The 17,792-nt window shown below is 35.1% G+C and overlaps 1 protein-coding gene across 1 annotated transcript; it reads right to left on the reverse strand.

The window, feature by feature from the left end:
• Positions 1 to 1,597: 1,597 nt before the first annotated feature.
• On the reverse strand, positions 1,598 to 17,158 carry LOC125648255 (3-beta-hydroxysteroid sulfotransferase-like). The gene is made up of 6 exons (XM_048875229.2): positions 17,091 to 17,158; positions 12,038 to 12,220; positions 6,075 to 6,395; positions 5,222 to 5,325; positions 1,935 to 2,118; positions 1,598 to 1,765 (listed from the first exon to the last, which is right to left on the reverse strand). The coding sequence occupies exons 2-6, from the start codon at positions 12,216 to 12,218 to the stop codon at positions 1,653 to 1,655; spliced, it is 903 nt and encodes a 300-aa protein (XP_048731186.2). The 5' UTR covers positions 12,219 to 12,220; positions 17,091 to 17,158; the 3' UTR covers positions 1,598 to 1,652.
• Between the last annotated feature and the right edge of the window lie 634 nt (positions 17,159 to 17,792).

Genomic DNA, 17,792 nt, shown 5'->3' on the forward strand with positions numbered 1-17,792 from the left:
TAAGAGTTTGAAAGGAAGGAAGAAAGTAATTTAAAGAGATGCAACACAAAAAGAGAAACATAGCTTATGATGAATGTTCAATTTTTTGTAAGGCATTTTTCAAACATATGTTAAATTCTTTGTACTTACAATTTTTCAGTAAAATAAAATTTTCAACATATAATCGACTAATTACATTCTTTTTTAGGGATATTCATGATAATTTTTGAGTGTTTTATCCATAATCAGTAACGTAAAAATTTGCAACATTCATCACAAGAAAAGAAAAGAGAGAAAGAAGAATAGAAAGACAAGAGGACATAATGTAGATACTTTTGACAGGAACAACTGATTCCAAAAGTACCAGTGAATAGTCATAGGAACATGGCACTGGGTTTAAAAGAAAGATTCCATAGTTCATGTAATAAACATCTTTTCCTAATTAAAGGTTATGTATTAATTTCTTTAGAGTAGCAGATATGTGTGTTTTCATGGGTTTTCAAAGCTCAAAGAAACGAACATATTTTTTTATAAATGTAAATAGTACTAGTCAAAATCTAATAAATGTTGTATGATCTTTTTAAGTAGTTTGCGAGATAGATTTGAAACTTTATTAGAAGGATCAAAGAAACACAGCTCTTGCCATTTACTCTAGACACATCGAACGTGGTATCATTAAATCCTATAGATAGTGTAATGCTAAAATTAAAACAATTGTTGTTTTCATACCGTAAACTCCTGGGTAGTAACCGGAAATACATGGCGCTGTGTAAATGGCCACGTATTCGAAAAACTTACTTGGACTGGCCTTCATTTCTTTTCCTACTGTCCTCCATAGTGAACAGATACTCAAAAGTATTCACCGACAAAGAAAAGTGCAAAGTTTCTTTTAAATCTCCGTACACACTTTTCAAAAATAAAATGATGCGTCTTGATTGTCTTATAACTTTTCCAAATGATTTGAAACCAATCACAATGGGTTACATATGAATTTAAATATAAAACCCAGGAGCCGAAATTTGAACCTACATGTCCAAGTCCACCGGAACCGGAAGTCCAATGTCGGACCTGGTCAATTTTGAGGATACTATTGATAAACAATGATCGATTATGACAGTATCAAAATAATTCCTACTTCCTCAAGCAAGATTCGCAGGGATCACATGTTTCCTCTTATGGTTTCACACAAAACATAAGCGAAAGATCATCATGATATCATTTAACTGCACCAAGTCGTTGTTACAGACAACAGCCTTTCTATATTCCAAATGCCAATGCGCAATAGGGGCGATTTCAAGGTCAAAACATAAAATCGAAATTATCGTAGCGCATACTATATATAAGAATTGTATAGACTTTTATAGTATCATAGAAAATTAATAAATAATCATTTGAGAAACATTTGTCATGTAAATTTACACATACATCGCTTAACACTTGACAAAGGTAGTAGATAACGAGAAAATATTGTGACATTTTCACCACGATACATCTATGTAAACCTCTACGTCATGACGTTCTTTTCCATTGTGACGTCATCAAGTATAACGTGCACGGAGATACACCAAAAGTTAGCTCCCTGTTGTTGCAAACCCTACCTTAAAACTTACAAAGCAAGCATTCTATCGAATTTTAATCTCCATTCAAATGTCATAAACATTTTATTGAACTTATTATAGTTCATATGTGATATTCAACCCCAGTTTTGGTAGAATGGTTTCCATGTCTTTGTCAAAAGCCTCGTTTTCGGCCACCGTGAAATGGTTCTTCCAATCTCCTACTTCTCCTGCAGTAAAAATATTAAGCCAGTTTGATTTCTATCGCAATGATCGATACACATGCGGATTCTTATATCGAATATGGTAAGTTCAAATCTAGATTATAAAATCGACAAGACACATGAAGACTTATTTTGATATTCTGTTTGACATAGAGAATTGGCGTAAATAGCAAACCTTTTCTGTAGAAAATGTGTCCATTTTCAAAGGCTGTTAGGTATTCCATATTTTGTGGTAAATTGGAATGTTTATGGGCCGCCATAACTTTAAATTTGCATTTCTCCACTATTTCATCAGTAAACTGTGGTGGAGAATTTACAGAAATGAAGTCTGATATTCTCTGAACACTCTCCTTTGGATTCTGCAATTAATATCGTTATTTCCATTCAAAGTCTATAACCTCTTTATTATATACTTTCAATTTCATTTAGAAACTAACAATACTTTATTGGTTTAACTGAGTAAAAGATGAAAAACACGAACAATTTGAAAATCAACGGCGTAGTAATTTGCTTGTGTATTGATTGTGACGTAATGTTTGCGGGCCGGAATGTTTCCAAACATATATCGTGTGATATATGCCCGCAAATGTTTAAAGAAAAAAGAAGAGATGAAATTGAAAGTATATAATAATTAATAATGCTAAAAGAATAATTAATCAATAAGAACTAGGAAGAATTGCTTTAGCATACTAAAACTGATGTATCGCTTTCCATTTTTTTCATAGTTTCTAAAACATTTTTAGGGATCATCTTTAAATTTGATTAAGACTTATGGTACATACATGTAACATTAACCTATATGCATATGAGATTGAAACAAGGAACAGTATTGTCGACACATAATAGTAAATTAAACTTGCCAACATACCAAAAATCAAAGGCCTATGTCAAAATACAAAACAAATTATGGTCCGGACAAAAAAATGCTCCAAAATTTTACTTTTTGACCCTTATATAAAAGGTCAAGGTCAAAGGTCAGCAAAATGGCACATGACACACCGTCTTATCATGGTATACCAACATACCAAATATCAAATGCCTTTGTCAAAAGACAAAAAAAGCTATAGTTCGGACAACAAACATGTTCAAAAATTATATTATTTGACACTTACATAAAAAGTCAAGACCAAAGGTAATAAAAAATGGTATGCAACATCCTGTCTTATCATTGTACATCCATATACCAAACGTCAAAGGCCTACACAAGAGACAAAAAAAAGTTATGGTCTAGACGACAAAAATGTCATAAAATTATATTAATTGACCTTTACATAAAAAGTCAAGGTCAAAGGTATTAACAAGTGGCACGAAACACTGTCTTATTATGGTATTCCAATTGACATACCAAATATCAAAAGTCTAGCCCAAAATTTCTATTATTTGACCTTTATATATAAGGTAAAGGTCAAAGGTCATCAAACATGGTACATGACACACTGTCTAATCATGGTATACCCACATACCAAATATAAAAGACGTATGTCAAAAGCCAAAAAAGTTACGGCCCAGACAAACTTTGTATGAAAAGCGGAAGAAGTAGAACAAGAATTAGCTAAGTACTTCGTTACTAGGTTGAAAATACGGATGTATATTTAATTGCTGTGATAAGATTTAGAAATTTATTTCAAAATTAAGGATTATCTCCCTCATGCATAGCTCAGATCCTTAGACGAATTTGGTTCCAGTATTTGGCACTTTGTTTTTCCTTTTAGTTTATTGTTATTTCGAATTTCCAAAATTTCGGCTTGAGCATCACTGAAGAGACATTATTTGTCGAAATGCGCATCTTGTGCATCAAAATTGGTACCGTATCAGTTTTACATTCACACTAAAACAACATGTCCCCCTTCTGGGAAGGGAAGACATGATAAGTTTTGTGATATATTATATACATACATACATCTATATCTCTCTATATATCTATATATATATAAATCGATGCAGTTATTCGTCGGAATTGCACATATGAATGAGGTTAAATGGCTATGATTGAAATTCTGTAAAATGTGTTATTTAAAAGTAATATCAATTTTCACCAACGATTCAGTTTTGGTATCATTAACGTCTTATCAAATGAATAAATAAACGTTTATTCGGTGTATAGATACATGCATGCAAACATGCATACATACATGTGAGAGGGATGGTGGTCGCCCGTTCGCATACCTGAGGTTCCTCCGGGTACTCCGGTTTCCTCCCACATAAATGACCCCCTAGCGCAAACATCCGTGCATCAAAGAACCCCATTGGAAATAAGCTTTCGAGCTTTCATGGGTTATCCTTGGTATTTATGTATTTATGAACGTCTTATTAACTGTAATACATGGACATACTTGACTTGAAATTGATAAAAATAGAATTCCATAGATAGGTATGATATTCTAAATGCATTTAAAAGGTCGTGTCACATATTGTAACTTATATCTTAGACATCATAGTTACATTTGTATACACATAGCAACCAACTGAAGCTGTAGATAAACATCCGAGCTTTACGGAAATAGTCGAGTGGTTACGATTGGCATGTATGCATGCTTATAAAATGTATTTATGCATAATAAATCTTAAAATTAATCACCTGTCATCACGTCAACATGGGAAAATAAGAACCCCACACCGAGTGCACGAGGTGACCCGAACGGACCAAGATCGGGCAACCGTCGCGGCCAGATCAGGTCACCGGGTGGACCTGTTAGAGGGTCATCATTTTCCCATGTTGAACTGATCAGGGGTGATCAATGGTTTTATGATACCGATATAGAAATAAGCCCGAACTGATATATATCCTGCATTTGTAACATGCATTTAGATTTCTACACTCAAACTTTACCATGGACGTTGGATTGTGCACCGAATTATATAATTCAAAAAGATAATTCAGATGATCTTTTCGTCTTAGAAATAGAAAACTGGTTGATTACAAAAATTGGTATAATTCTACGTCTGATAAAAATCCCACCTCTGTAACGTTACATATACTCAAATTATCTCGGTCCTACATATTTTATGTTACATGTACAACAGAGATCCAGACAATGGCAGACATGACGCGAATTGTGCACAAAAATGATGACGTAGTGTCTGCATAGCCAGAAGTTGCCTATCGGAAGTCTACTTAAGATTGGCATTCGATTCACTCGACGTACTCATTGTTTTTACAATGTTATTTCTTATCAATTCGTTAGTGGTCCAATTCAGCGGCCATTGATAATAACGACGGGTCAACATCATGCACGTGTGCGGTGATTCGGAGGTCATTATTGATAATTATTACCGGTAAATATTGTGCATGTGCAGTGATTCTTAGATCATTATTACAGTAAACGGTGCATTTTGGAGTCATTATTGAATTTTAAACGCTTCCCAGCAGCCAATCAAATATGAGAATTAGTAATAGAGGTATAGTAATTGTTTGTATATATGATAACCTATGTATTAATTAAGATCAATAATGACTGTTACCTTTTTCATGTCTTCGTATGCTATCTCTAACAGCGGATAATCAGGGGTTTCTTCTTTAAATGTTTTCCATTCCTTCATCCACTTCACCCAGGTCCCACACCATACTATATCATACAAACGAAACAAGGAAGAATCTCTTCAGTACGATACGCATCGATGAAAAAAAAAATCCACACAATTTTTGGATTACGTTAAAGCACTTGGAACTGTCGTTAGATTTATATACCGATATACCTTTCTGGTTTATATACATACAACTATTGACAAAAGACAAATTATCACCTGCACATGTTTATGTTTCTCAACTGATTCGATATGCAAGAAGATGCATATTTTTTGCAAATAATAACTTTTTTAAATCGAGACAGGGTACTGACAAATAAGTTGATATTACAAGGTATTCAACAGCCTCGTATAAAGTCAGCATTTCGCAACTTCAATGGTCGTTATAAACATCTAATTTCCAAACGGTCGAATGCTGTCTAACACGATTGATACCAATGGTTACGCCTTTCTATTTGCATAATAATTTGACTATAGATTACACGGTTTACCAGAAGAAAATATAGGACTCACAGCTGTCACGACCAATTAACAGGGGATGCTTACTCCCCTAGGTACCTGATGTCCCACCTCTGATGTATCCAGGGGATCTGTGTATACCCTACTCATAATTTTGTATTCTTTATAAGAATTATGAGATTGATCACTGTTCGTTATCTTCACTTTTTCTCGGCATATAATGCGAATGAAAAATTCAATCTGCTGTAAGAATATTCCAAGAAAACTATTCAGATTTCCAATTTTCGACGATCTGTCTATGATGTTTATCTAAAGAAACATATTTTTTTACCATTGCCACTGATGTAATGTCTCAGGAATTCAGAAAAGCCCATATCTTCCATATCGTGTAGTCTAAGCTTTTTGCTGTATTTAAAATACGAAACAGCAACGTCTTTTGGATTTCGGTATACAAGAATAATCTTGCAGCGTTTCTCCATAAACTGTTTTGGCAAGTGTCTTGGATACAAATGAGAGGTGTAGACACGACTTGTAGCTTGTACTTCTTTTAACTCTTCCATGGAGGAGTAGTCGAAGATTGGCACCAACGTGTCTATAAAGTCAGAACTTCCGGTCTTGACCATGTGACAGATCTCGTATGTCCAATGAGTACCTGATAAATACAAACACATGTAATGTGATACTTGTGTATTTAACATGCTCGTCAAATATTAATTTCCAATGTTTAAAGTTTTAAATGAAATATTTTGCGCAGTTTTCGAGTTTGAAAGCGATGAAATTCAAATCTTGCGATATGCATATTTACTTTCGTTATTTTAGGCGCCATTATATGTGACGTCATATGCGCCCTAGGGTTTGAAATTATCTATTAGCCATTTCATAAACAGATAAGATTTAATCGACAAAAAAGGGCAGTAACTCTTCAAAAAAGTTTCAAATGCAGAAAGGTCAGCTTCAAATGATTGAATAGGTCCTCAGTACCAGTTGCTTGTCGTAAGAGGCGACTAAATGGGGCGGTCCTTCGGATGAGACCGCAAAAACCGAGGTCCCGTTTCACAGCAGATGTGGCACGATAAAGTTCCCCAGCTGCCGTAAGCGCCGAGCATAGGCCTAAATGTTGCAGCCCTTCACCGGCAGTGGTGACGTCTCCATATGAGTGAAATAGTCTCGATAGGGACGTTAAACAATATATAATCAATCAATGAAATCAATTATCAGTCATGTAAATTTCACCTACTTCACTTTCATCGTTAACTAACGATAAACATTTAGTTTGATTTAAATCTTTCAAAATTGTTCATTATCTTTTCGTTATTCATTGAATACCAAAATTTATAATATATGCTGCTCTTGTAGTTAAGAGGCGTTTCAAAATAGTTAAGTAAATCTGTATATATACATAAGAATGGACTCAAATGGACTCTGTAACTGACAATTAAGGAAATTTCAATTACATGTACCTTTACATGATGTAAAGGTGAAGATATCGATTACAGTGATCACATTCATAACATGTCTATAAAAGAAGTGAAAGGAAAGAAGTGAAAAAATACAGTTGTTTCTGCATTCATGAACAAAAAGTAGAGATTCAACAGATGCTGCCTAGCTTAGTTAATATCATACAATGAAAATGAGGACATGAAATCACTACTTTAAAAGTCCTCAGTTCAGAGAACTTCAAGTCTTTCAATTTGCGACAGAAGTTCATGTTTATTATGTATTCTGTCAAAGATTATGCCAGACGATGGGCTGAATATGAAAAAGAACTTAATACATTGTCAGAATGGATAAGATATATCAGAGGAATATTGAAATCCCGTATTAGACACATCCAAACATAAGTGTGTCTCATATATCCTTCTGTCATTAGTAAACCAGAAATGGTAAAGATTCAGATAGGTTACATGAAGAAAATGTTTTGTTTCCAGCTGACAAATTTGACATTAATTCCACATTTGGAAATCTTACTAACACTCCAACTGCCCTTTCAGGAGAAGGCTTATTTAGGCGTTAGCTGCTGCCTAATCCTTATTATGTAATACATAAACAATTACTGATTAAATAAAAACTGCACTTTTAAAACATGAAAATTTTCATGCGTCAGTTTTAGAGACATTTAATATCCCAGTCAGACAGATGAACATGAGTATTCCTAAGCTTCACAAAAACCATGACAAATATTGTTGGATCCAATCCCCTATCTTTGCTCCTCACATACTATTCATACATATATAACAAACAGTAATCAATCTCATAACTCCTAAACGGAATGCAAAATAGTGAGTGGGGAAAACACGGACATTTGGATATACCAAAGATGGGATCAGGTGCTTAGGAAGAGTAAGTATCTCCTGTTGACCGGTCACATCCGCCGTGATCACTATATCTTGGTCAGATTAAACGGAGTAATTCGTATTCAGAATGAGTGTACCAAGAATGGTCTAGTCATGGGAATGAAACACGTCAGACAGCATGTAAAACTTATACGGTACCAATTTTGATGCACATTTCGACAAACAACGTCCCTTCAGCGATGCTTAACCGAAACGAATCCGAAATAACAATGAAGTTTAGAGCAATTATAGAGAAAAACAGTGTGCCAAAGAAGTGGAGTCAAATTCGTCCAAGGATAAGAGCTATGCGCGAGGGAGATAATCTTTAATTTTGTAATGAATTTCTAAATTTTATAACAGCTATTAAATATACATCCGTATTTTCAAGCTAGTAACGAAGTATTTACATGTGTAGCTACTGGGCTGTAGAGACCCTCTGGGACTAACAGTCCACCAGCAGAGGCCTCAACTCAGTGACATGTTGTATTGGCAAACTAAATCGTTATAATGAACATATAATTTTCTGTTTTATATAGTGAACTGAGTTGACTACACTGACTTTTTTCTGGTTGATATTTACGTGTAAAATCTGAGTTTACTGCAATGAGATTCCCTGGATTATATTTAAGATTGAGTTTGGTACGATTGGGATATTTTGTTTGTAATTAGAATTGAGTTTGGTACAACTGGGATATCTTGGTTATATCTAGGATTGAGTTTACTAGTACGATTGGGATCTCTTGGTTATACTTAGAATTGAGTTTGGTACAATTAGGATCTCTTGTTTATGTTGAGGATTGGGTTCGGTACAATTGGGATCTCTTGTTTATACTTGAGTTTTGTACAATTAGGATCTCTTGCTGGAATTTAGGATTCAGCTAAGATTACTACATTAATTACAGTGACGGTTTGGGGTTTATACATAGAATTAGAGAAAATAATGAACGATCTTATCATTGGTTGGTTGGAAAAGGGGACAACTGAATAAAAAAATACTCAAACAGATATCGGCTACCAAACTCGAGAATTAACCCTATTACCGTAAAACCGGATTTTTAGAGAAGCACTTTCGCGGGTTTATATTTATAATGAATAACATGAATTTTGATAGATAATATCTTGGTGAATTCGTTTTTATTTATCTATTCAATGCATATGTAAACTGATCTACTTAAATAGTTTAAGATGTTGATATAGTTGAAAATGAGGACCTAAAATCACTTATTCTAAAAGGTCCTAAATATAGACAACCTCGGTCTTTCAATTGCTGACTGAACGTCATCTCTATTATGAATTCGGTCGAACATTATGCCAGACGATGGGCTAAAATGACGAAGAAGAACTTGATACTGTCAGAATAGATTAAAAGCGTAAAAGAAATATCACTATCCCGTATTAGACATATCAAAACATGAGATGTTTGTAAAACACATATGCCCCCCATGGTGCAAAACTGAAAAGAGTTATACACACATTATTTAATTGATAGTAGTATCATCAATTCAAAATATTGAGGAGACAATATCTTCCTATGTCAAGAGTGAATTGACCGTGTGACCTAAAAATCAATAGGGATCATCTACTCCTTATGCTGTACAAGTGTGCCAAGTTTGGTGTCAATCAAGCAAATAATTCTTAAAATATAGAAGACTATATATTACTATGTCCAGTTCAACAATTGACTTTTGACCTCAAAATCAATATGAGTCATCTTCTCCCCAAGATATACCATTGTACTAAGTTTGATGTCTGTAAAGCAAAAGGGTTATCAAGATATTGAGTGGACAGTATATTACTATGTCCAGTTTGACCCTTGACCTTTGACCATGTGACCTTAAAATCAATAGGAGTAATTTTTTCCTGAAAATGTACCAGTGTACCAAGTTTGATGTCTGTCTAGAAAAGGGTTCTCAAGATATTGAACGGACAATGTATTCCTATGTTCAGTTTGACCCTTGACCTTTGACCATGTGACCTCAAAATCAACAGGAGTCATTTTCTTCTGAAGATGTACTGGTGTACCAAGTTTGATGTCTGTCAAGCAAAGGGTTCTCTTGAAATTGAGTGGTCAGTATATTCCTATTCCCAGTTTGACCCTTGACCTTTGATTATATGACCTCAAAATCAATAGGGGTCATCTACTCCTTAGGATGTACCAGTGTGCCAAGTTTGATGTCTTTCAAGGAAAGGGTTCTCAAGATATTGAGCGGAAATTATATTCCTATGTCTAGACTAGATTGACCCTTGACCTTTTGACCTGAAAAACAATAGGGGTCCTCTTCTACTCATAATCCACTCACATATGAAATATCATTATCATCAAGTGAATGGTTCTCAAGATATTGAGCGGAAAACATGTGGTCTACTGACCGACCGAGCGAGCGAGCGAGCGACCAACCGACCGACAGGTGCAAACCAATATACCCCTCTTCTTTGAAGGGGGAAGGGACATAACAAAATTACTTACCATTATCTATTAACAATGCTTATTTCATTCATATGTCGATTCGATAGATCCCTGTAAACTTGAAATAAAAGAAAACACAGAGTTGTCCACTTCTGCTTCATACTTAAATATTTTATTCCGTGGGGATCCGGGTTAGATCAGGTCCTCAGTACCCCTTGCTTGTCGTAAGAGGTGACTAAATGGGGCGGTCCTTCCGATGAGATCGCAAAACACCGATGCCCCGTGTCACAGCAGGTGTGGCACGATAACGATCCCTCCCTGCTCAAAGGGCGTAAGCGCCGAGCATAGGCCTAAATTTTGTAGCCCTTCACCGACAGTGAAATATTCTCGAGTGGGACGTTAAACAATATTCAATCAATCAATCATGAAAATAGATATTGAAAGCAAACTAACAACTCAACTTTATGGTAAAGGGGATGATTTAACCGTCAACTTCCCATATTTATGTAGCAATATTCCATTATCACCTGCAGATGCTGTTTATATCGCTCAACTGGTTCGATACGCAAGAGCTTGTTCTGCGTATGATTAGTTTTAAATCGAGACAGACTACTGACAAACAAGTTGATGGTGCAGGGGTTTCAACAGACTTGTTCAAAGTCAGCATTTCATAAATTTTATGGTTGTCATGACAATTTAGTTTGCCATTACAACCTATCATTGGGTCAAATGCCGTCTGACGTGTTTCATACAAATTGTTAGACAGTTTTGGCACACTAATTTTTACTACGGAGAACTCCATTTACCTTATCATTTGCCAAACTCTCTATTTTGTATTGCTCATAAGAGTAATAAGATTGACCACTGTTCGTTATAATCACCTTTCATTTAGGAAATTCTATTATGGGAATCTTTAGTAAGCACCCAAATTTGCTAAAATTCTCTACTATTCAACAATACAATATTTCATTTAACCAACTATCACAATACATTGTTTTTCGTCGTTTACAGTGTGAACCAAAAAGAATTCTACGAAAGTAGCATGCTAAAGGTCACAAATTTCTTTATTGGAAAATCAAATCAAAACAAGTCAAAAGTTTGATGTGCTATTTGCATATATATTGCTTTTAATGATAATTACCTATCTGGTACCATAACAAATTAAAATGGTACTAAAGAAATCTAAAGACCCACCGATTTCGTGTTGCTTTTATTGTGTGATCTGTGATTCTGTTTTTTTTAAATGTGTATTTATTACTTTTTCCCTAGAACATTAATGCCAATAGTGTTTTAACTTAACATTTTAAAGTACCTTTTAGATACTTTCCATAGTGTTCTACAGACGCCCCCCGCCCCCTCTCCCCGCCAAAAACCCCCTTTAACTATCGATCTTATTAATAATGTCTTATTTTGATCATTTTATAGATGTAAAATTTTATGTGTTTTTTATTGTTGCATTCCTCACTGCTACCCTTGTAAAGCGCCTTAGAGTAATTTGTTTTATATAGGGCGCTATATAAATCTAACTTATTATTATTATTATCATCATCATACCTGACTTAGGGTAAGAAACAATGCACACCTCGTCGTCTTCGAAGGAAAGTTCATTGAGATCAGCTAGGATTTCGGAAACTTTTGTTTTCCCCTTACGTCCTAGCTTGCCTGGAAATAGGTAACCATCATATTCCATCACTTCTGTGTATGGTTTCCCTCTGTCGTTCAAAAGCGGCTTCATTCCTAAAAGAATATGAATATATTACCTTGCATCCAAATCTGATTAGCATGTAAAACTTATACGGTACCAATTTTGATGCACCAGATGCGCATTTCGACAAATAATGTCTCTTCAGTGATGCTCAACCGAAATCTTTGAAATCCGAAATAACTATGAAGTTTTAGATCTAAATATAACCAAAAACAGCGTGCCAAAAAAGTGGAGCCAAATTCGTCCAAGGATAAGAGCTATGCATGAGGGAGATAATCCTTAATTTTGAAATGAATTTCTAAATTTTATAACAGCAATTAAATATACATCCGTATTTTCAAGCTAGTAACGAAGTACTTAGCTACTGGGCTGTAGAGACCCTCTGGGACTAACAGTCCACCAGCAGAGGCCTCGACCCAGGGGTCATAATGTAAAACTTATACGGTACCAATTTTGATGCACCAGATGCGCATTTCGACAAATAATGTCTCTTCAGTGATGCTCAACATAGCATATGGGTTGCTGATTTGTAATTGAAAACGAAAAGTCATTAATGTTTTCATTTCAATTCAAGTAACTGATAAGCCATGATAGAATTTCGATTCTGGATCGTTTTAATGTTGTTTACTCCTGTTTGACACAAGAAATGATTAATAGAATACTATACATATTAGTTACAATTTTTACAAATTGAAATGTGAATGATGTTCCATGGTACCCATGATCATGGAGCTCTCCATCCACAACATCGATACTCCTTAATATAGGAATACATATTTTAAAGTATACTTATTCCCCCTGTCAATAAAATGCAGTCGTAAAATCAAATTGGACAACAGGTGGGCCTAAATAAAACCACACGTACAGATCAATTATGAACTATAAGTTTAAGCTGTCTTTATCATGAGAGTATAACAGCAACGGAAAGTATCCGACATGGCATAAATACATTCATTTAATCAATCTTTGATAAGTATCATAATGTAGAGTTTTAAAGTTCATTACCGATATCTGTCGTGTAAATATATCACTATAGATCCATTACCTATCTGAACCCATAAAACTTAACGTAATAAGAAAATCATGTAAAAATTCCCTTACATATGTAGGACTCAAAAGTGCGATGGTCACGCTAAATTGCGATGGTGTGACACGCCAAAGTGCCATTGTCCACACTCATGCGCCAAAGTACGATGGTCTGACACACCAAAGTGCGATGGTGTGAGACGAATGCGCCATAGGGCGATAATTTCGACACAACAAAGTCTGATGGTACATACCAATGACCCAAAGTGCGATGGAATGACACGCCGAAGTCCAATGGTTGGTAAACGACATTATTTTGATAGTCTTTACCAACCCTGTGTTGTTTCAACAAAATATCAGTGTAAAATTCATGCACAAAAAATAAGAATAAGAACTTATTTGAATACCATTTAGTTTTGTCGTATTATCAAACCCAAAATTTTCCAATGCGAAATTGTATAGAATGTTTTATTATAGCATATCCCCAAGAATGTATTACATGTACATCACAAGTAATAAATGATCATGGATTAAAGAATGTATGGGCGAAGTAGTTGGTTCGACAACAAATGTACTTTGCCGTTCTCACAATCCGCAACAGTGTAAACTTTTCCGTTGTTGTCATCTATGTCAATATGAATCAGCCGTGCTTTCTTCCAATATATCCCGAAGAAGTTGGTATCAGCACAGCTGCAGAAAACAACATCGTTGGGGCAAACTGACGTTGCATTTCGTCGGTTTCATTTTGAAAGACGTTAAGAATGACGTCACAAACGTTACCGAATTCCGCACCATCGGACTTTGGCATGACCATCGCACTTAAGTGTGTGTACCGTTAACAAACCATCCTACTTGGACCCAGACCACCGCACTTTGGCGTAACCATCTCACTTTGGAGCGACCATCGCACTTTAGAGTCATACATATATAACTCAATTTCGTCCTTTCGAGAATTGAGTCACTCAACAGCTAACTATTTAGAACTTTGCATAGCGCTCAATGATGAAAAATCACACGAGTATAAAGTACATGTATCCTAAAGTAGGAATTGGTATTTCATTTGCAAAAAACTATTAAAAGCGATTATTGAAAGATTAAACGAATGCGAACTTACTGTGGGTGGTGCCCAATTTCTCACTAACGAAACACGGACTGATTTTGGGTGTCGCTTTGTTTAATCTTGCCTAATGCAATACTTTTCGTCATTTATTGGAGAGACTTTGCATACATAATGATGTCCCACATTTCCACTGGGTTAAATCAAAATACATCTTAAATAGGTTATCATGTTTGTCCTGATAATGCATAAGAAATTGATAAAGGAAATAAAAACAATTTAACTTGTTTATTTAGTACGAGCTTCTTCTGCGTATAGCAAGTTTTTAAATCGAGGTAAGCTACTGTCAAAGAAGTTGATGGTACAGGGGTTTCATTCTCTTCACCTTTCATCTTAAAAATTAAGTACATAATGAAAAAGGGGTCCATGAGTCACATCACTCACCCAAATTATAGTTTTCAAACTAGGATAAAAATCGTGCCTCTGAGTATTGACAACGATAGTTTTAAAGATTATTCCTTAAGTTTCTATGTCAAACCCAAAATATGAATCTGCATTACCCACAGGGTTGATGGTTTGACCACATTTGAATCCACAATACTTGCTTATCTTAATGTTTCTGAATTAATTTAAGCATCCCGAAAAGATTGCTAAAATTTTACCCCATATAATTTCTATGAAAGGCGAAGATAACAGTGATCAATCTCATAAATCCTATAAGCAATACAAAATAGAGAGTTGGGCAAACACGGACCCTGAATATACCAGAGATTGGATCAGGTGTCTAGGAGGAGTAAGTATCTCCTGTCGACCGGTCACATCCGCCGTGAGCCCTATATCTTGATCTGGCAAACGGAGCTATCCGTAGTCAAAATCAGTGTGCCAAGAACGGCCTAACAATCGGTATGAAACACGTCAGACAGCAAATGATAGGTTGTATTCACGAACTAGATCGTTATAGCAATCATATAATTTGCGAAATGCTGACTTTAAACGAGACTGTTGGAATTCTTGCATCATCAACTTGTTTGCCACTAGCCTGCTTCGATTTAAAAACTGATCATACGCAGAACAAGCTCTTGCGTATCGAATCGGGTGAGAAATATAAACACCATATGCAGGTGATAATGGAATATTGCTACATAGATATGGGAAGTTGATGATGGAGAAGCTGAAATCATCCCTTTTGTCATTCATATGAGTTGTTAGTTTGCCGTTGATATATACTTCCAATAAAATATCTAAGTATGAAGCAGAAGTGGACGACTCTGTGATGTGCTTTATTTCGAGTTCACAAAGACATATCGAATCGACATATGAATGAAAATTATTATTGTTGATAGATAAAACGTCGTCGATATATCTAAATGTCGTATTGAAGGCCTCGGGAAGATATTTTTTTCTAACGTAGAAGTTTTTGAATAAATTCTGCTTCAGAGGAAGAGAAAAACAGGTCAGCGAACAAAACAGCACAATTCGTGCCCATGGGGATTCAAACAGACTGTTGGAAGACCTGATTACCAAAGGCCACACAGATATTGTCAACTTCTGAGTACTTCTGCGTAGAATCAGAGTGAGTTTAACAAAGTGATTTTTTGGATGACTGATTACTAGATATGAATATTTGCGTTTTCCATTTTTGTTGAAGACGCAACTGTCTTTGATGTTAAAAAGTCTAGTATTTGATTTATCTTGAGGAGTAGTGGTGTAAAGTATTGAAAAGTCATACGTTTTGATGTTTTTGATTTGAGAAAAGTTCTGCGATTTCAAGTTTACTAAAAGCTCCTTAGAGTGTTTTAGAATCCACATTTTATTTACACCACTTCTGGCATATCTAGTCGCAGAGTACGTTTGAAGTTTCTCCTTCACAGCTATTAACATTTTCGTGAGGAGCAAAGATAGGGGGTTGGTAGAAAATTTACTGGATCCAGCAATGTATTTTTGTTTGTAAGGCTTTTTATGAAGTTTAGGAATCCAGTATAGGTACGGTAACTCATATTCATCCGACCCATTCAGTTTCTCCATCACAGCTGTTAATATTTTCGCGAGGAGCAAAGATAGGGGTTGGTAGAACATTTATTGGATCCAGCAATGTATCTTTGTTTGTAAGGGTTTTTATGAAGTTTAGGAATCCAGTATAGGTACGGTAACTCATATTCATCCGACCCGTTGACTGGGATATTAAATGTGTCTAAAACTGAAGCATGGTTTTGATGAATTTCTTCTTTTTAAAGGACAGTTTGAGTATAAGTACAAATACGAAATGTGTAATGAATGCCAAGTTTGTTTAAAATACCGTTGTAATAATGAGCCTTAGAAACTATACAGAATCTATCAAGACTTTTATAGATTTATTTATTCTGTTGTATTAACCTTCAGAGAGGGTGAAAACTACAAAAAGTCATACAAATATATAAAAAATATGAACCAAACAACTATTCCTGACAATGCATAAGATTTATTCTACAATTAGGACACCAATAAACCTAACTGAAGCTGTATAGTAACACTTAGTATGTTGACATTATGATTACTGCACAAAACAATGATTATTTCGTGTTGTACTACATAAACTACAGATTAATCAGGATTTCCAAAGAAAAATGAAAATGACAAAAGTAAAATTGGCCAAGACATGCAAGACAAATTATGACTAGGTAGGAAAAAATAAAATTTCCGCATTAACACGTGGTTTTAACAATGAAGTGAAAGTGGGTCACAATATTCAGCAACTAGGGAAATGCATGTTACCTGACGCACAGGGAATTGAATAAACAATGTATTTATATGGTTTTTACATAAAGTGTATAAAAACTTACTCCTATTGGGGGCTGGAATAAGATATTTCTCTCCAAGAAAAACTGGTAAACAATTCAGGAAAGTTACAGTAGAATTCTAACAATAGAACCACAATGGATTACAACTTTCCGGAATGAAGTCATTACAGAAACAAAGACAATGTTGTTATAAGCTTCGTCAGCTGGAGCCAAAACATGTTCCTCATGTAACCCATCTATTTTTTGTTATCACTTCTGGTTTTGTAAACACAGAAGCATAGATGGTACGTACCTTTGTTTTAACATATCTAATGCGGGATTTTGATATTCCTCTTACACTTTTAATCCATTCTTAAAATGATCAAGTTCATCTTTTTCATATTTGGCCCATCATCTGGCATTATCCTCGACAGAATTCATTATATAAATGAAGTTCTGTCGCCAATTGAAGGACCGAGGTTGTCTGTACATAGGACCTTTTAGAATACGTGATTTGAAGTCCTCATTTTCAACGGTATCAATATCACTAGTAATGACATGTCCAGCAGGACTATAGTTGAAAGAAGATGAAGAACAAGAACATGTTGGTGGATTAACTGTAAGCTGTTGGTCTATATTTAGGCACTGCACAACTATATATAAAACTACTCTACAGTGTACCAGTCTCCTCCCGATGATGATTGTGTATCCAATTGCCAAAATGCACTTTTGAGAAGAAAGTCCTCAATACATATGATTACCTTT

The sequence above is a fragment of the Ostrea edulis genome, chromosome 6 (genome assembly GCF_947568905.1).
Source record: "Ostrea edulis chromosome 6, xbOstEdul1.1, whole genome shotgun sequence".
NCBI lineage: Eukaryota > Metazoa > Mollusca > Bivalvia > Ostreida > Ostreidae > Ostrea > Ostrea edulis.

Coding starts and splice junctions, on each gene's coding strand:
- LOC125648255 (XM_048875229.2), bottom strand. CDS start 12,218: ATGAAGCCGCTTTTGAACGACAGAGGGAAACCATACACAGAAGTGATG. Junction 2,119..5,221: donor CATACGAAGACATGAAAAAG/GTAACAGTCATT, acceptor TATTAATTGCAG/AATCCAAAGGAGAGTGTTCA. Junction 1,766..1,934: donor ACACATTTTCTACAGAAAAG/GTTTGCTATTTA, acceptor TTTTTACTGCAG/GAGAAGTAGGAGATTGGAAG.